This window comes from Cervus elaphus, chromosome 2, assembly GCF_910594005.1.
Source record: "Cervus elaphus chromosome 2, mCerEla1.1, whole genome shotgun sequence".
Lineage (NCBI taxonomy): Eukaryota > Metazoa > Chordata > Mammalia > Artiodactyla > Cervidae > Cervus > Cervus elaphus.
The window spans coordinates 336,224-355,769 of NC_057816.1; the positions used below are offsets into that span (position 1 = coordinate 336,224).

The 19,546-nt window shown below is 54.5% G+C and overlaps 1 protein-coding gene across 9 annotated transcripts; it reads right to left on the reverse strand.

Annotated features, from left to right (window-relative positions):
* Positions 1 to 575: 575 nt before the first annotated feature.
* RNH1 (ribonuclease/angiogenin inhibitor 1) lies at positions 576 to 18,240 on the reverse strand. Of its 9 annotated transcripts, none has more exons than XM_043922331.1 (10): positions 18,104 to 18,240; positions 9,136 to 9,241; positions 3,119 to 3,289; positions 2,808 to 2,978; positions 2,261 to 2,431; positions 1,976 to 2,146; positions 1,718 to 1,888; positions 1,276 to 1,446; positions 968 to 1,138; positions 576 to 770 (listed from the first exon to the last, which is right to left on the reverse strand). In XM_043922331.1, exons 2-10 carry the CDS (start codon positions 9,219 to 9,221, stop codon positions 683 to 685), a joined length of 1,371 nt encoding a protein of 456 aa, XP_043778266.1. In that variant the 5' UTR covers positions 9,222 to 9,241; positions 18,104 to 18,240; the 3' UTR covers positions 576 to 682. The 9 variants fall into 9 exon arrangements, with proteins under 9 accessions (XP_043778266.1, XP_043778275.1, XP_043778282.1 ...); XM_043922340.1 differs by having other exon boundaries at positions 18,073 to 18,210; XM_043922347.1 differs by having other exon boundaries at positions 18,160 to 18,182.
* Positions 18,241 to 19,546: the final 1,306 nt, after the last annotated feature.

A 19,546-nucleotide genomic window follows, 5' to 3' on the forward strand; every position in this document is an offset into this window, starting at 1 on the left:
TCTCTGTGGAGCCTGTTCCTTCTGGGGGAGGGTAAGAAGCCAGGGTCCCGGGTAGGGCACCTTGAAGGGCTTTGTAGCGAAGGCAGGAACTTAACTGCACAGGCTTCTGACTCTCTGAAAGCTGCCCGGAGTCCACAGCTTGTTTGTGCTGCTCAGGGCAGGTCACCCCTATGGGTTCACCCACAGCACGACCGAGGCCAGTTCGATGGAGTGGACCCTGCCCTTCTGTCCACTGGGCTCCAGCCTCTACCCAGAGAACACGGGGGAGCCAGGCCCCGGGAGCCAGCTCCCACACAGGCAGCCGGGGGTGCTGCTGGCTGAGGCAAGGCAGGGCCCCTTCCAGTGCCCCTCAGTGCAGGCGGGACACTTTTCACAAACCGGAGGAAGGCCTGGGTGGGTTGCGGGGGCCCTGCCAGCACCTGGGAGCTCAGGCTGGACCCCTGTGGAGCAGCCTGCCAGGCACACTCCGGGCCTGGACCCCAGACTCCTGACCAGCCTCAAGCCACTACAAGCACTCGTGAAAACGTCACTCCCTCTACACCAGCACCTCATGGGGACAAGCATGGACAAAGATGCCTGCTGCCAAAAAAGAATTTTAATAAAGTGCCTAAAATTCTCTGCCGGAAATGAGCTGATTTGACCTTTTCTCAAGTTAAAGCCAGGACTCCCGTGGGGATGAGGCTCAGGAGATGATCCGCAGGCCGGGCTTGCTCTCCTCCACGGCCTGCAGGCGCTCGTCCACTGCCTGGGTCCAGTAGATGTCGTACAGGCTGCGGGGGGCGGGGCGGGGCGGTGGTGAGAGGAGCTGAGCTCCACGCCCAGGGCCACTCACACCAGTGGATGTACAGGCTGCAGGGGGGGGTCAGAGGAGCCGTGCCCCCCTCCCCCACCCACCTTGGCACTTCACCTGCCTGCCCCTGCCCACCTACACCCCGCCACCCCTGCCCCCCGCCCCAGGGCCACTCACACCAGCTGCTCCAGGCCGCAGGTGGGCTGCTCCAGGCTGCCCAGCAGCTGCAGGATGCCAGGGTCGCCCAGGGCGTTGTTGCTCAGGTCCAGCTCCCGCAGGCTGCGGCTGGCCAGCAGGAGTGAGGCCAGGTCACCACAGCTGCTGTTCGTCAGCTCACAGTCACCCACCCTGGGCAGAGGGCAGAACTGCGGTCAGGCGGAAGGTGCATCCCCCAGGCGGCCATCAGGTCGAGGGGTGCCAGGGGGGTCTAGGTCCTGGCCGTCCCCACCGTCAGCCCCAGTGTACATACCCCCCCAGCAGCTCACCAGAGCACCCGCAGCACAGTGCCCGGCTGGCCCAGGGCCTGACACAGCATGTGGACGCCCGCGTCACCCAGCGGATTGCTGCTCAGCTGCAGCTCCAAGAGACGCTTGTTCTGGGTCAGCACTGAGCCAAAGTGCTGGCAGCAGGCGGCCGTGAACCCGCAGGACTTCACCCTGAGGGCGGCAGGAGCTGCAGTTGCCTCGGCCCACACTTCTGGGGGGCGCTGGGAGGCCCCCAGGGACCCGAACACAAGCCCTGAGTGGCCCCCGCCCCCGTCCTGAGGTGGCCACAGCACCCTCCTGCCAGGTCCTCCAAGGCCCCAACGCTGCCGCCCCCCGTGTCTCCCACGTCCGACCCCGAGCCCCTGGGGCCTTCAGCCCCCACGCGCCCCACGGCCCCAGCACCACAGGGTCTCCGGCCCCCGCGGCCCCACGGCCCCCTCACCACAGGGACTCCAGCTGGCAGCTGGGCTGCAGCAGGCTCTCGCACAGCAGCTGGGCACCCTCGTCGCCCAGGCTGTTGCCCGTCAGACTCAGCTCCTTCAGGGTCTCCTTGGCCTGGAGGATGCGGCAGAGGTCTCTGCAGCTGCTAACGGTGAGGTCACACTCCCAGAGCCTGCGGGGTGGGGTCCCCGTCAACACAAGAGACCCTGACACACTCAGGGGTTGCCCGTCTGCCCGCCCCGCCCGGGGGCGGGCTCACCACAGGGTCCTGAGCTGGGAGCTGGGGCTCAGCAGCCCGGGGCACAGCTCCGCCAGGCCCGCGTCGCCCAGCCGGTTGCTGCCCAGGTCCAGGTCCTTCAGCGAAGCCTGGGAGGCCACAATCCCACACAAGTCCTTGCAGTTGGCTGCCGTGAGGCCGCAGTTCTCCAATCTGGGGGCACGAGAGGCGCCGGGAGCTGGGGTGCCCCTGCCACCACCACATCCACCGACCCTGCCCCCACCCCACCCAGCCCCCGACCCCGCCCTGCTCCCACCAGGAGCTTACTTGAGCGTCTCCAGCTGGCAAGCGGACTCCGCCAGGCCCCGGCACAGCACCTGGACGCCGGCCTCGCCGATGTCGTTGTTGCCCACCACGAGCTCCTTCAGGTCCCGTGTGGCCCTGAGCACCGCGGCCAGGGGCTCGCAGCTGGCGGCCGTTAGGTTGCAGTACTCCAGCCTGGGGGCGAGCACCGGTCAGCCCTGAGCCTGGCCCAGAGGGCCCGCGTCAGGGTCCTGTTTCCCCCCGCCCCAGTGATGAAGGAGGCAGAGACTGGCGGGCTCCCAGGCGGGACAGCACAGGGGGCAGGGGCCATCTCCCTGGTAGAGACCCCGGAGGAGGACACCTTTCGGCCTCAGCCTCCTCCGGCCGACATTGACCCCATCTATGTTCCCCAGGGCCACAGGGCTGCCGCCTCACAGCTCTCTGCAGGTGATGAGCTGGGAGGGGGCCTGCCCAGGCAGACACTCCACAAAATGCAGGGGATGGGTTAGAACAGGGCTGGGGGTGCCGGGGGCAGGTGAGGCCACGCAGGGCCCTGGGCAGGCGCACTCACTGCAGCTTCTCCAGGCGGCACTGGGGGTCCAGGAGTCCCTCACAGAGCAGCCGCAGGCCGGCGTCCCCCAGCGGGTTGTCGCTGAGGTGCAGCTCCCGCAGGGTGGGAAGGGAGCGCAGCACACCAGGCAGGACCCCGCAACCAGCCTCCGTCAGGCAGCAGTTCTGGAGGCTGGAGACACCGGCCGTCAGGGGCCCGACAGCCACCCAGCCCCCCACGAAGACAAGCCACCCTTGGCTGTGGGAGACTCAGGGCCCAGGAGCGCCGGGCAGGCTTGTCCCGCACTCGCAGGGCCCGACCTAGCGCCTGACCTGAGCTTCTGGATCCTGCAGGTGGGGCTCTGCAGGCCCTGCAGCACCAGGAGCACGCCACCGTCGCCCAGCTCGTTGGTGCGGAGGCTGAGCTCCGTCAGGGACGGGTTGGCCTGGAGCGCGGAACCGATGTCCTTGCAGCGCACCTCCGTGAGGCCGCAGTCGTCCAGCCTGTGGGCGGACACACAGTCACTGCACACAGTGGACTGGGGCCGTCCCGTGACAGGCCAACAGGCAGGAAGGCCACGGGGCTCCAAACGGAGGAAACAGGGTGCGAGTGCCAGACATTTTTTCTCTCTCTTAAGCAGCAGGAGGAAACAAACTACAAGTGTTAGGTTTTCTTCTCCTTCTCTACACAAATTTTTTAAAAAGGTTTCTTTTAAAACTGTGTTACCATGACAACACCTGGTTCCACCAGAACTTTTCTCAACCCTGAGCTAACCAATGCATTATTCTCATGCAAATGTTTTTCTTAAGCTATGTTAATGACCTGTGTATTCACCCTAGACTCTGTCTTCAAGTGTACAAACCAGTATGTTTTACTCATGCAAATGTTCTAAGCTATGTTACTAACACAATGTCTTTACTTGGAAACCTGCCTTTCCTCAAGATTTATGTCAATTGTTTTATGGCTCGGGATGACTCACCAGGTGCCAATGTTATCTCCAAATGCATGTTGTGGGTGAGGGGCCTGGTGCCAGTCTCCTTTTTGGGACACCTCCTTTCTCTAATTCAGTTCAGTTCAGTAGCTCGGTCGTGTCTGACTCTTTGCGACCCCACGGACTGCAGCATGCCAGGTTTCCCTGTTCATCACCAAGTCCCAGAGTTTACTCAAAGTCATGTCCATTGAGTCGGTGATGCCATCCAACCATCTCATCCTCTGTCGTCCCCTTCTCTTCCCACCCTCAATCTTTCCCAGCATCAGGGTCTTTTCCAATGAGTCAGTTCTTCACATCAGGTGGCCAAAGTATTGGAGTTTTGGCTTCAACATCAGTCCTTCCAATGAATATTCAGGAAGGATTTCCTTTAGGATGGACTGGTTGGATTTCCTTGCTATCCAAGGGACTCTCAAGAGTCTTCTCCAAAACCACAGTTCAAAAGCATCAATTCTTTGGCGCTCAGCTTTCTTTATAGTCCAACTATCACATCCATACATGACTACTGGAAAAATCACAGCCTTGACGAGACAGACCTTTGTTGGTAATGTCTCTGCTTTTTAATAGGCTGTCTCAGTTCAGTTCAGTTCAGTCGCTCAGTCATGTCCGACTCTTTTCGACCCCATGAATCGCAGCATGCCAGGCCTCCCTGTCCATCACCAACTCCCAGAGTTTGCTCAAACTCATGCCCATCGAGTCGGTGATGCCATCCAGCCATCTCATCCTCTGTTGTCCCCTTCTCCTCCTGCCTCCAATCCCTCCCAGCATCAGGGTCTTTTCCAATGAGTCAACTCTTCGCATGAGGTGGCCAAAGTACTGGAGTTTCAGCTTCAGCATCAGTCCTTCCAGTGAACACCCAGGACTGATCTCCTTTAGGATGGACTGGTTGGATCTCCTTGCAGTCCAAGGGACTCTCAAGAGTCTTCTCCAACACCACAGTTCAAAAGCATCAATTTTTCAGCGCTCAGCTTTCGTCACAGTCCAACTCTCACATCCATACATGACCACTGGAAAAACCATAGCCTTGACCAGACGGACCTTTGTTGGCAAAGTAATGTCTCTGCTTTTTAATATGCTATCTAGGTTGGTCATAACTTTCCTTCCAAGGAGTAAGTGTCTTTTAATTTCATGGCTGCAATTACCATCTGCAGTGATTTTGGAACCCAAAAAATAAAGTCTGCCACTCTTTTCACTGTTTCGCCATCTATTTTTCATGAAGTGATGGAACCAGATGCCATGATCTTAGTTTTCTGAATGTTGAGCTTTAAGCCAACTTTTTCACTCTTTCACTTTCATCAAGAGGCTCTTCTTCACTTTCTGCCATAAGGGTGGTGTCATCTGCATATCTGAGGTTATTGATATTTCTCCTGGCAATCTTGATTCCAGCTTGTGCTTCATCCAGTCCAGCATTTCTCATGATGTACTCTGCATGTAAGTTAAATAAGCAGGGTGACAATATACAGCCTTGACGTACTCCTTTCCCAATTTGGAACCAGTCTGTTGTTCCATGTCCAGTTCTAACTGTTGCTTCCTGACCTGCATACAGATTTCTCAGGAGGCAGGTCAGGTGGTCTGGTATTCCCATCTCCTTCAGAATTTTCCACAGTTTATTGTGATCCACATGGTCAGAGGCTTTGGCCTAGTCAATAAAGCAGAAATAGATGTTTTTCTCGAACTCTCTTGCTTTTTCGATGATCCAGCGATGTTGGCAATTTGATCTCTGGTTCCTCTGCCTTTTCTAAAACCAGCTTAAACATCTGGAAGTTCACAGTTCACACACTGTTGAAACCTGGCTTGGAGAATTTTGAGCATTACTTTGCTAGAGTGTGAGATGAGTGCAATTGTGTGGTAGTTTGAGCATTCTTTGGCATTGCCTTTCTTTGGGATTGGAATGAAAACTGACCTTTTCCAGTCCTGTGGCCACTGCTGAGTGTTCCAAATTTGCTGGCATATTGAGTGCAGCACTTTCACAGCATCATCTTTTAGGACTGGAAATAGCTCAACTGGAATTCCATCACCTTCACTAGCTTTATTCGTAGTGATGCTTCCTAAGGCCCACTTGACTTCACATTCCAGGATGTCTGGCTCTGGGTGAGTAATCACACCATCGTGATTATCTGGGTCGTGAAAATCTTTTTTGTACAGTTTCTCTATGTATTCTTGCCACCTCTTCTTAGTATCTTCTGCTTCTGTTAGGTCCATGCCATTTCTGTCGTTTATTGTGCCCATCTTTGCATGAAATGTTCCCTTGGTATCTCTAACTTTCTTGAAGAGATCTCTAGTCTTTCCCATTCTATTGTTTTCCTCTATTTCTTTGCACTGATCACTGAGGAAGGCTTTCTTATCTCTCCTTGCTAGTCTTTGGAACTCTGCATTCAAATGGGTATATCTTTTCTTTTCTCCTTTGCTTTTTGCTTCTCTTTTTTTCACAGCTATTTGTAAGGCCTCCCTCAGACAGCCATTTTGCTTTTTTGCATTTCTTTTTCTTGGGGATGGTTTTGATCCCTGTCTCCTGTACAATGTCATGAACCTCCATCCATAGTTCATCAGGCACTCTATTAGATCTAGTCCCTTAAATCTATTTCTCACTTCCACTGTATAATCATAAGGGATTTTATTTAGGTCATACCTGTATGGTCTAGAGGTTTTCCCTACTTTCTTCAATTTAAGTCTGAATTTGGCAATAAGGAGTTCATGATCTGAGCCACAGTCAGCTCCCGGTCTTGTTTTTGCTGACTGTATAGAGCTTTTCCATCTTTGGCTGCAAAGAATATAATCAGTCTGATTTCAGTGTTGACCGTCTGGTGATGTCCATGTGTAGAGTCTTCTCTTATGTTGTTGGAAGAGGGTGTTTGCTATGACCAGTGTGTTCTCTTGGCAAAACTCTATTAGCCTTTGCCCTGTTTCATTCCATACTCCAAGGCCAAATTTGCCTGTTACTCCAGGTGTTTCTTGACTTCCTACTTTTGCATTCCAGTCCCCTATAATGAAAAGGACATCTTTTTGGGTGTGAGTTCTAAAAGGTTTTGTAGGTCTTCATAGAAACGTTCAACTTTGGCTTCTTCAGCATTACTGGTCGAGGCATAGACTTGGATTACCATGATACTGAATGGTTTGCCTTGGAAACGAACAGGGATCATTCTGTCGTTTTTGAGACTGCATCCAAGTACTGCATTTTGGACTCTTTTGTTGACTATGATGGGTACTCCATTTCTTCTAAGTGATTCTTGCCCACAGTAGTAGATATAATGGTCATCTGAGTTAAATTCACCCAATCCAGTCCATTTTAGTTCACTGGAGGTACAGATCAGCAGTGGACTGCCACAGGGACAGGGGCTCTGGGTGCCGCAGACTTGGGTATGGCATAAGCCCTCTTGGAGGAGGTCACCATTAACCCCATCATAGAGCTGCCAGAACTTACACAGGACTGGGAAATAGACTCTTGGAGGCACAATCGCTCGGTCATGTCTGACTCTCTGCGACCCCATGGACTTAACAGTCCATGGAATTCTCCAGGTCAGAATAATGGAGTGGGTAGCCCTTCCCTTCTCCAGGGGATCTTCCCAACCCAGGGATTGAACCCAGGTATCCACATTGCAGGTGGATTCTTTACCAGCTGAGCCACAAGGGAAGCCCTTTTTTCTAATTAGCAGACTGCTAGTAGCTATATAACATCTAGCTACAGACTAGCGGGGGGCACTCTTTCTGCCCCCTTCTGATGTCTGTGTCAGAAGCTGTCTCTATCTCCTTTATGGTTTAATAAAACTTTATCACACAAAAGCTCTGAGCAATCAAGCCTTGTCACTGGCCCTGGACTGAATTCCTCTCCTGCGGAGGCCAAGAATCCCAGCGTCTTTCACAGCTCAGCAACAACCTTTCACTTGGGCCAAGAACTGAACAATGTAGGTCACAAGACATCTTAAAATAAAAGAGAAAAAAGGGTGTGGATCATCTCGTGAAACTGTTAAGATAACGGCACGTGTAGGGACGTGTGCCTCCACATCTCCCACAGGGCACAGGCAGCAGGCACGGTGCCCGTCCACCTCCAGGAGAGAAACCAGGCCCAGACAGAGCAGCTCGCGAGCACAGCCGCTGCAGGCCTTGAGGAGGCCAGCGCGGGCGCCAGAGCACATCCACCCAACCAAGCAAACAGTCGAGCCCACACAGGTGAGTGGGATGCCAGCCCTCACCAGGAAAAGACAATCAGTGTGGGAGGGATGCAGGAATTAAAACCCCAGCTGGACAAAGTGCCAGTAACGCTGTCTGGCAAGACCCACCAACAGATGCAAAGATGGGTGGGCAAAGCTCTGAGCAGAAGCAAAATATCAGCAGAGTCTGAAGGGGTCTCACCCCGAGAACCGGCAAGCACCCCCTCACCAGCAGCCACGGTGACCGCCAGGGGTGACCATGTGGCACAACTGGGACAACATCCCCACGGGGCAGTGCGCCAGGCAGGACAGTGTCGTTCTGCTGTCTTCCCAAAGACGTGTGACTCAACCACGGGGAGGTGTCAGAGGGACTTTCACCAGAACCCCAGCGAGCAGACCCCACCGTCAGGCGACCAAGGACAAGGGGGAGAGAGAGACCATCACAGACGGAAGTGACCGTGGGGGCCTGCACAACACACTTGGAAAAGCCGGTGACGTGAGTCCAGGCTGCAGCGGGCGCCTCACCCTGACCAGCGCCCCAGGTGACGGGGCACAAGGGGACCCTGCCTTGTCTCTGTGCCTCTTCCATAAACCTAAGACTACTTCAAATAAATCCAAAAGGAAAACGTGAAGCAGACAGGCTCTCGTCTCTTGCTGTCTGAGGAACTTCTGGGTTCCTGAGGAACTTCTGGGTTAGAGGGCTAGTCTGGGCTCAGATTCCCGGCCACAGCCTGGCCACGGCAGGGGGCAGACTGCCCCATGAGTGGGCTGCAGCAACTTCATGCCCAGGGGAAGGGGACGCTCTGACCTGCAGGCTCAGCCAGAATGGGTTTACCTTCAAATGGCTGGAAAAGTGCAAAAAGAGTGATACTTCACGCCGCGGAAAACCATGCAAGGTTTATATCATCATCCACAAGTGTAAGGGCTTCCCTGGTGGCTCAGCCAATAAAGAGTCTGCCTGCAATACGGGAGACCCAAGCTCGATCCCTGGGTCAGGAAGATCCCCTGGAGAAGGCAATGGCAACCCACTCCACTATTCTTGCTTGGAAAAGCCCATGGACAGAGGAGTGGGGTGGGCTACAGTCCATGTGGTCGCAAAGAGTCAGACACAACTGAGCGACTGACACCGCGACTTTCGCTAAGTGACGTGACCCGGGAGCACAGCTCACCCCGGGACGGTGGCCCCCCGAGTGGGCGGGCTCAGCGCTCCTACCTGACCACCTCGTACTGCTGGATCAGAGGCAGCAGCTCGGTCCAGCGGGCATCGCTCAGCTGCTCGCACTGGATGTCCAGCTTCATGGTGAGAAGCGAAGGGTTTCCTGGCAGGGGAAGAAGGAAAACATTTCGGCCAAGCTCTCAAGGTTTGACAGGCCAGAGCCACTGACGGGGAGGTCCCCACAGGACCCTGGACGCCTCAGGAGAGGCTCCCGCCTGCTGCATTTCCCCCTTCAGCACCTCTATCCACCTCACCTCCAGGATCAGGAGTGGGACACCACAGGCCGCAGAGTTCAGGGGTGCCGCCATGGGAGCAGAGGCAGCTCTCATCCCCCAGCCCCCACTCGTAGCCTCCTGGGCACCGCCCGCCCAGGAGGAAGTGGAAACCCGTGCCCACCACCCAAAGCTCTGCCTCTGCCCTGCCTGAACAAGGGCGGGTGGGGAGGAGGGGGCGTGTGGGCCAGAAAGCCTGGAGACTCAGCTGGGGGCACAGGGGCTGGAGCCGACCCCCAGGACGCACCTGGGCCCTCCCCGCCCCAAAGCAGCTGTGTGGGGGTCAGGTGCCTGTTGTCACAGGCAGCTCCTCAGGGGCACCAGCCTCAAGGGCCCTGGACAGAATGCAGCAGGTGGGGTGGGGACCCCAGGCCCAGTGACCTGCACACGATGGTGCACTCTTGAGTAGCCACCCGGGGTGCCTGCTTCCACGATCCCCTCTGGGAGCTGGGAGCTGGGGCAGGGCATGTCCTCCGCCCCACCCTGACTCAGCCCGGGGACCTGGCCCCGAGAAGCCAGCTCACCAAGGAGGCTGAGAGGAAGGAGGCTTCTGGCTAGCAGGTCTGGGTTAGGAGGGCACAGGCCCTAAGACCTCAGCAGGGCCACACACACAGCCTGAACAAAGAAAGAACCAGAGCCCCAGGCTGCTGCTGCTGCCTGTGGTCCAGAAGGCGCGGCCCGCAGAAGGAGCCCACGGGGAGCCAGGAACTGGGGGGCTGCCCAGGTTCAGGGCAGGGAGTGGGTTTCATACAAAGAGCAACTGTTCAGTGAAGACCCACGCCTGGAAGCCATGCCTTCCCAGCGCTCTGGAAACAGGGTGACCCAGGCCCATGTGAGATTCCTGGCTCTCTGGGACCCCACGTTCCTAAGAACAATGTCTCACTCGTGTGTGTCCGTGCCTGGCACGGTCCTGGCCTGGCTGAATGGGGGACGCCCCCTCCCATCCGCAGGCTGATGGAGCCCACAGTGGACAGAAAGCCAGCCCAGGCAAAGGCTCTGGTTCCTTTCCTGCTGGGAAAGCTCTAGCGCCAACAATCAGGCAAGAGTCACACACTCACGTCCACACGTCCTAGCAGGGCGCCTGCTAAGAAACTGAGGCCAGGGCACGGGTACCTGGCCACTTCACATGTCATCACCAGGACGGGCCATCCCTGGAGAGGCCACCCAGCTCACTGCCCAGAGCACATGAGCAAAACCAGATCCACCTCACCCGCCTCCCCAGCCCAGGGTGTGGCCAGTCAAACCCTGACTCAGAGTCCTGTCATCCCAGGAAGGAGGCCAGCAGGCGGTCCCAGGCCCCACGGACCAACAGTGCTCCCCACCTGCGCCCTCGCCCTGAAGCTCCCTGGCTCCCAGCCTGACAGGAGGGCACTGGCCTCTCCCTGGTAGGAAGCAGATACCAGCAGCTGAGACGCCCCAACCCTGACCCAACTTCTCCTGAGCATCCCTCCCTTGACGCTGGGGCCTCGTGGCCTCCAATGGACACCCATCCCTTTGAAAACCCATGAGAAAGTATAAACATCCCCCAAAGACGCTGCGTGTACAGCCCCCTCACAAGCCCCCGGGGAGGCTGCCTAATGTGGGCAGGAACAAGCACGCGTCCCGCCCACGGCCTCCCTGGGAATCAGGACTCCCACCAGCTGGGCTGCTCCCCAGCCCTGAGTCACCGCCCAGGATCTCAATAACGGCCCCGAATTAACGCTTAAAAGTGCGGCGACTTAAAAGCTGCTGCGCAAGACCGCGCGGGACACACGCCTGCGTCCCTTCCGCCTTGGGTACGGCACGGCCTCCCCGGAGCGCAGCGCAGTTACCTCTGCGGGGCGCGGAGGGCGGCAGGGAGCGGGGGCGCGCCGCGGCCCGTGCGGGGCCACCCAGGGCCGCCACCGCCCTCCACGCCCGCCGGAGGCCCCGCATGTGTCCCAGGGTCTGGGGTGAGCGCAGGGGCGGGCCTGGGCCACCCTAGGGAGAGGACTCCCGATGCCCCCGGCCCCCGCCTTTTCTCGGGCCGGGAATCATCCGCCCCGCGGTCAGTGGCCGGAGGACCCCTAAATGCAGCGGGGGCCCCGCTGCTCCCCGGATCGCGGATCTCACCTCCAGCCGCCGCAGACCCGAGGGCCGAGCTGCGTCTTCCGCCAGGCGGGAGTTAGGGTCACGGCCCAGGGCGGGGCCCTGTGGGTGGGGCCTGAGGGCGCCGGGCCGCCCCCGCCCACCAGAAACCCCACGGCGGGACCCCAGCCCTCCCCGCCTGGCCCGGGGTCTTTCGGAGACGCGCGCCGAGCCTGTGCCCCCGAGCGAGGCTGCGCCGCTTTCCGCTGAGCTCCCGGGTAGAACCTGCAGTCCCTGTCTGACTTTCCACTTTGTCGCCCAGCACCGGGGCAGGCCGCCTCCTGGGGAGGGAGCGCCAGCAGGAGGCGACGCAGGCGTGGGGAGCCGCGACCACCCCACGGAAAAGCGCAACAGAGGCTTCCTCTGCCTCCTCCCACCGGCAGGCGGACGTGGGTGTTTCCCACGGCACAGAAATCAGATACCTGAAATACTTCTTTTTGTTGCCAGACAGGAAAAGATGTTACTTGTCCTGGCTGATGAAATGCATGTGAAATGCGTGTATGTATAAGCAGACATGGTAGGGTGTGGTGTGTGTGCGTACGCGCGCATGTGTGTGTGAGCAGACATGGTGGGAATGTGCGTGTGTGTGTGAGCAGACATGGGGTGTGTGTGCGTGTAAGCAGACATGGGGGGGTGTGTAAGCAGACATGGTGGGGTGTGTGTGTGAGCAGACATGGTAGGGGGTGTGTGTTTGTGTGTAAGCAGACGTGATGTGTGTGTGTGTGTGAGCAGACATGGTAGGGTGTGTGTGTGTAACCAGACATGGTGGGGGTGTGTGAGCAGACATGGGGTGTGTGTGCGTGTAAGCAGACATGGTGGGGGGGTGTCAGACATGGTAGGGGTGTGTGTGTGTGTGTAACCAGACATGGTGGGTGGGTGGGTGGGTGGGGGTGTGTGTGTGTGCGTGTGTGTGTGTGTGTGTGTGTGACCAGACATGGGTGGGTGTGTGTGTGTGGGTGTGTGCGCGCAGACATGATGGGAGTGTGTGTGTGTGTTTAACCAGACATGGGGGGGGGCGGTGTGTGTGTGTGAGCAGATGCCGGGAGCCAACACACGAGACCCTACCCATGACAAGGTCATGAGGGAGAAAACCTGACAGGCAAGGCAGATCAGGTTTTCAGGGGTTTCAAAAAGGCCAGCTCACAAGATCCCACCCATGACAAGGTCACGAGGAGACAGCCTAACAGGCAAGGCAGATTAGGTTTTCAGGGATTTTGAAAAGCTGCCCCCGGCACTCACCTTAAAGATGGTATCTGTCTTTCTGATGTCTGCCTCAATAGACTACTCCCTAATTTCCGTGACACAGGCAGAAGTCCTTCCCCGATCTCTTCCCAAATAAGAATCAATTTAGAACTTTAATCAATAAGTGTCCCAGGTGGTGGTATTTTATGAGATTATCCAGGGTGAAAGGAGTGTTTTAATTTAAACTCCTTTGCTGGTAGTTTGTTAGCCAAATGCATTTATACCCTTGGTACTAATATGCATGATTGCTAATATTATCCTAATCATAAAATAGCATAAAGAACCTGATTATATAAAAGCCCTAATAGACATAGAGCCTTTTTGAGGGGTGAAGGAGTCCTATTAGAAAACATAAGAAAAGTTATTCTAAAGGTGGTTATTGGGTTGACGTTTGCTTGCTGTGTTTTTCTTGCTGTGTTTTTGCTTTTAATGTGCTAAGGTTGTGTTATAGAAACCATTGTTAATATAGTTAAAGATCTAGAGAAATAAGAACTTAGCCCTAGTGTGGTAACAATGAGATGGTTGTTAACTGTCAGCCAGGAGTGCAAGGCAGAAGCTGCCTCACCAAAGTCGCAGAGTCAATGTGGGGTAAACTTCTTAGATAAACGCAACTGACAACTTCTGCAGAAGGATTAATTTTTGTATTAACAAGGTTATATTTCTACTCTGTACTATTGCCCTATGAGACTGCTACCTTTCAGTTAAGATCACCATAGAAACGGAAAATAGGTTTACATTCACCTGACCTGCATAAAATGTTAACAGCCCCAAGGCCAGAAGATCATGTGCTAAGAATTACTATAGAATTAGAAAGCAAAAAACATCCTGCTTTTCCTAAAAAACAAAATGATGTAATACTAATCCTGTGTAAGCATGAGTAAGCATCATGTACCTTGAAAACGTTCTGAGTGAGGGTATAAAACCTGTTGTCAAAAAGTAAAACACAGACTTGGCCCTATCAAGGCTGGTCTCACGTGTCTTCTCTCTCTCAACGACGCCGTTCATCCTGAGGACACCCCCTGGATCCTGCCGAGGCTGGACCCCGGCAAGCAGACATGGTGGGGTGAGTGTGCATGTGTGTGAGCAGACATGGTGGGGTGTGTGTGTGTGTGAGCAGACATGGTGGGGTGTGTGTGCGTGTGTATAAGCAGACATGATGGGGGGGTGTGTGCGTGTGTGTGTGAGCAGACATGGTGGGGTGTGTGCGTGTGTGTGTGAGCAGACATGGTGGGGATGTGCGTGTGTGTGTGAGCAGACATGGTGGGGTGTGTGTGTGTGTGTGTGTGAGCAGACATGGTGGGGTGTGCGTGCGTGTATGTAAGCCGACATGGTAGGGGGTGTGTGTGTGTGTGTATAAGCACATTGTAGGGTGTGTGTGTGTGTGCGCGCGCACACGCATGCACGCACACACACAAACATGGTAAGTGTCCTGGGAAAGAGAAACAGGCATGGCTTTCCTGACAGACGAGAAGCCACTTTGGCCAAAGCCATTTCGTGATCTAAGCCTGGGCAGAATGCTGGCTCTTAAACAGGTCTTAGTAATTGGTCTTAAGGGAAAAAAGGAATGCAGAAACCAACACTGCTATCAGGTGAGAGAAGCAACAACAGCAAAGGTGGTCCACCAGCTGTAAAGACTCTCCGTTCTGTGTCACTGGTGACGATGAGCCTGAAGTCTCAGCCACCAGACCTACTGGACCGAAGGGGTGGAGATGACCTCCTCTGACCCTCCTGGCTTCAATCACACAAGCCTTGGACTCTGGAGGGAGACAGTGCTTTGGGAAAGGTGACCGGTGTTCTCCTTACTTGCTATGAATAATAAATCCTTTCTTCTCCCAATCTTTGGCTTGTTCGTGTCTTTTAGCTCAAGATCCACCATGAAGCAAACCCAGTTCTTCAGGTAACAAATGTGGAGTTTGGCTTATGTAAACACTACACACCCCTCCATTTCTGTGTATCAGTCAAGAGGAATATTCACGCATGAGCCAAAGAGACATGTTCAAAATGTCTACAGCATTTTGCAGCTGTCTAAACCTGGAAACAATCTAAATGTCTATCAGTAGAGAAACGTTAAAGGCATCATAACACACCTGTTTCACTCCCCTCTTGGCCTAATCATAACGAGTGTCATGACTTGACGCACCCGTGTGATTGCATGGCAGCCTTCAGCAAAGATGGTTAGAAAACTTCAGGGGGGTGTGTGTATTACTCACATGTGTTGGAATTTTCGCATGGCACACCTGGGGCACCACAGTGAGGTGGGGACACGTGGGGGCGGGGAGGGCAGGAGGATGGGGTTCCGCTTTCATCAGGGTTGAGTATGGCAGCCTAGGGGACGGAAAACCTACACACCCATCCTCCAGAAGAAAACGATCTGACATCTGTGCATCCACTCCTACTGCTCCTGTCCACACAATACCACTTTAAAAGTAAAAATGAGATATAAGAAACAGTAGGCAGAATAACAGCCCCCAAAGATGGTCATGCCCTAATCCCCAAAGCGGCAAGTTACCTTAGACAACAAAGGGGTCTCTGCAGATGCGGCCAAGTTAAAAGCCCTGAGATGGGGAGACTGTCCTGGACTACCTGGAAGGCCCGAGTAATCAGAAAGACCCGTAACAGAGGAGCAGACAAGGAAAATCAGAGAGGAAGGGCGACAATGGGAGCAGCAGCTGGTGTCGCCGCACCTGGAAGGTGGAGAAAGGCAGCCTCTAGGAGCTGGAAAAGGCCAAGCCCAAGGTTCTCCCCTGGACCTTCTGGAAGGAATCCGCCTGTGGATACCTTGATTTTAAGCCCCTAAGGCCCATTTCAGACTTCTGACCAAGGCAAGAAGGTAGATGCTCCCCTTCCGTCCCCAGGGTAAAGCAATTGGAGATTCATTCCCTGTGGAGGAAACTTGAAGACAAGAAGAACAAGACAATGAAGGGAGGAGGCTGGGCCCTGCCTAAACAACATCTCATTCTTGAAGCCAAAAGACTTCCCCTAACACAAAGAGAAAGGCTCCTTGGAGGTCAAAGGGAATGATGCCAAGCTGCTCACAGGGCTCTGTGGTAGACTCTATCTTGGCTAAAAGTTTCATGGGCACACATGGGAGGGGCTGTGACATACCAAACGTGACTACGGCAAGGCTGTATATTGTCACCCTGTTTATTTAACTTATATGCAGAGTACATCATGTGAAATGCCAGGCTGGAGAAAGCACAAGCTGAAATCAAGATTGCTGGGAGAAATACCAACAACCTCAGATATGCAGATGATACCGCTCTAATGGCAGAAAATGAGAGAAACCAAAGAGCCTCTTGCTGGTCGAAGAGGAGAGTGAAAAAGCTGACTTAAAACTCAACTTTCAAAACAACTACAATCATGGCATCCGGTCCCATCACTTCATGGCAAATAGAGGGGAAAAGTGGAAACAGTGACATATTTTCTTTCCTTGGGCTCCAAAATTACTGCGGACGAAGACTGCAGCCACAAAATTAAAAGACACTTGCTCCTTGGAAGGAAAGTTATGACAAACCTAGACAGTGTAGTAAAAAGCAGAGACATTGCTGACAAAGGTCTGTATAGTCAAAGCTATGATTTTTCCAGTAGTCATGTATGGATGTGAGAGTTAGACCATAAAGAAGGCTGAGCACTGAAGAACTGATGCTTTTGACCTGTGGTGTTGCAGAAGACTCTTGAGAGCCCCCTGGACTGCAAGGAGATCAAACCAATCTATAGTAAAGGATATCAACCCTGAATAGTCATTGGAAGGGCTGATGCTGAAGCTCCAATACTTGATGATGCAAAGAGCAAACTCATTGCAAAGACCCTGATGCTGAGAAAGATTGAGGGAGGGAGGAGAAGGGGATGACAGAGGATGAGATGGTTGGATGGCATCACTGACTCAACTGACATGAGTTTGAGCAAATTCTGGGAGATAGTGAAGGACAGGAAAGACTGGTGTGTTGCAGCCCACCGGATCACAAGGGACAGACACGACTTAGCAACTGAACAACAACAAAGAATAGGTATATATACATGAATATACATAGGTATGTGAATAGACATGTAAGCAACCTAACGTCATGGCCACACTGTGTCACTGTGAAGGAGGAAAGGAACAGGCTGAGCTGACTCCATCTTGAAAAAGAAGGAAACTCCATATTACACTTTCAGTGAACTTTGGACTACGTGCCTGGTAGCCGTGGAGATAACATTACCTATGGCCAAACTGGACTCCCAGACTGATAAACACCAGATTCCAAACCAAGATTTCCCGTCGCCAAAAAGAATGCAATAATCCCCTAGGTAGTCAATCACCTCTGTGATCTTTATGGACCCCTTGCTGTAGGCTACCAACTGCCCCTTCTGATTATGAATCATGGCTGTAACCTGATTGTATCTCCCTTTAACACTTTCCAAGCTAGGGTTAAGGAATCTGGGGATGTGCGCTTGAGCAGTACACTTAAGATATATAAGGTTTAAAAAAAAAAAAAAAAAAAAAAGATATATAAGGTTTTCACACAAGTTGGTCAGGGTCCCTGGCTAAAGAGACTCTGCCTCCGACCGCTGGTGTACTAAACTACACTCCACTATCCAGGCTGTCCTTCTGAGTGAGTTTGTTTCCCGGAGCGTTTGACTATAACAACTGTTCAGACGTATTCAATCTCCGCAACCAATCTCCACAGGCTGACACTGACTGTTTTCAGCCAGCCCTTGTCACAAGCTGAGCCCACAGCCTCCGAGGCGCTGTCCCACTTACGTCATTCTGTTCACCACGGAAGCTGCCCGCCCACCTCCCCGGGCCTCGGGCCAAAGCTGCACCAGGCCGGGTGGCTATCCCAAGGCCCAGCACAAGGCAGGGCGCCACCCGGGCGAGTGCGCTCTACCAGGGCTGTCTGTCCCTCCCAGGGGTTGGTTCTGTGGGGAATAAGGTCGGGGGTTACTCAACTTGAGAAGGAAAGTATGACTGGCCAGCCCTCGGTTCTGTAACTTGCAGGACCCCAAAGAGCGGATCCCACAACCACGCGGGGGAAGCAAGCCAACAGGCAACGCGCAGGCGCAGACCCAGTGCCGCGCGTCGGGAGGCGGGCCCGCAGGGGGGCGCGCACGCGCGGAGGCGCACTCGGGCGCCATGACGTCATCGGAGAGCGCTGGTGTTCGCTCCTCCCGCGGGGGTCCGCCTCACTGGCCCCGCCCCGAGACGCCCCGCCCCCCGACCCAGTGAACCCCTCGCCCCTTCTCGCAAGCGCGCGTCTCCCCGGGCTGCGTAACCTCAGTGGCACCCGGCGCGCGTCCACACAGGAAGACCAAAGCGGCGTCGGTAAGAACTGACCTCGGGCCGGTCAGTCGTCTGTTTGGCCCACCTGCTGACAGACTGCGGGAGTGATTGACTTAGACACGACGACGGACGGTCACCAACCTGCAGACCCGGAGGAACACGGCCTACTTCCGGCCTAGGGGCTGCCTTGGGGCCCGCGCTGGGGCGGGGCGCAGGGTGGGGGCGGGGCCTCGCGTCTGCGGGACCTGGTGGGGGCGGGGCCTTGTGGGGGCGGGGCCTTGGGCGTGTCTCACGCTGTGTCGGGGCGGGGCCTGAGGGGCGGGGCCGGCTGTAGTCACGCCCCGCGCCGGGCAGGACCTGATCCTCAGACCAGCAGCGCGCGTGGTGGGTGGGCTTCTCAGGTCCGACCGGGTGAAGAGGAAGCCTCGCAAGGCCCGGGCCGTCAGCGGGTCAGTTCTCTGACTTGGAGCAAAGTCTGGATCTCAGGATTCAAAGAGCACTGACAACTGGAGCTGGAGAGTAAGACATAGAGACAGTGGTTTTGAAAGAGGCAATTTTGTAAATTAAAAAAACATCTGTAGTCTATGGGTGTAATCTAGTCATTTAACATAGTCAATGAATGTTAATAATTCAGTGTCTCACCTAAATGTATTCCTTTCTAAATACTAATGGACTCCTGTGTGCCTGACTGTTGTAGGTGCTGAGGATTCAACATTGAGCAGAGCAGAAATTGAGCATTGACAGAAATCCCTGATGGAGGGAAATTCCCTGATGGAGGGGAAGGCCAGGCCCAGAAGGGTTACCTGCAGACTGGAGCTGGTGAGGAGCGTGGCCAGTTGTCTGTAGACTGAATGAAAGAAGTGGTGCCCAACTGAAGGAGATAAAATTGAGAGCTGAGTAAAACTCCTGAGGAGAGGAAGGAAGGTCTAGAAGGACCTTCCCCCGCATTTCTCACCTGTGCTTGTCGATTTTGAGACACCCCACAAAGCTAAGTACAGCAGGTTACCACCATACATGCACTCGGCCCCTCCCGGAGTGTGCTGGCCACAGTGGGGGCCTGTGGAATTCACTGGAATTATGTCATTGTCGTTATTTTTTCACTTACCTGATTCACCTGGTCGAGTCCTTATCTTTCTTTCTTTCTTGGCCATGTGGCTTGTGGGATCTTAGTTCCCTGACCTGGGATTGAAACCAGGCCCTCTTCAGTCCTAGCATTTTCAACTTCCAAGTGGGGACACATTTTTTTTCCCTCCCTGCAGAACACCTTCTAGTATTTCATTTGGTGTGGGCTTCCTGTTGATGGATTCTTCCAGTTTTTGTTTCTCTGAAAACTTCTTTATGTTCTGTATTTTTCAGGGACATTTTTCACAGGGTGTAGAAGTATAAGTTGGCTTTTATCTCTGCTAGCATTCTGAGGATGTTATTCCACTGTCTTCTGGTTTCCATGTTTTCTGTCATTCTTAATATTGCTCCTTTGAAGATGGCATGTCTTACTAGGTGCTTTAAGCTTTCTTCTTTATTCTCAGTC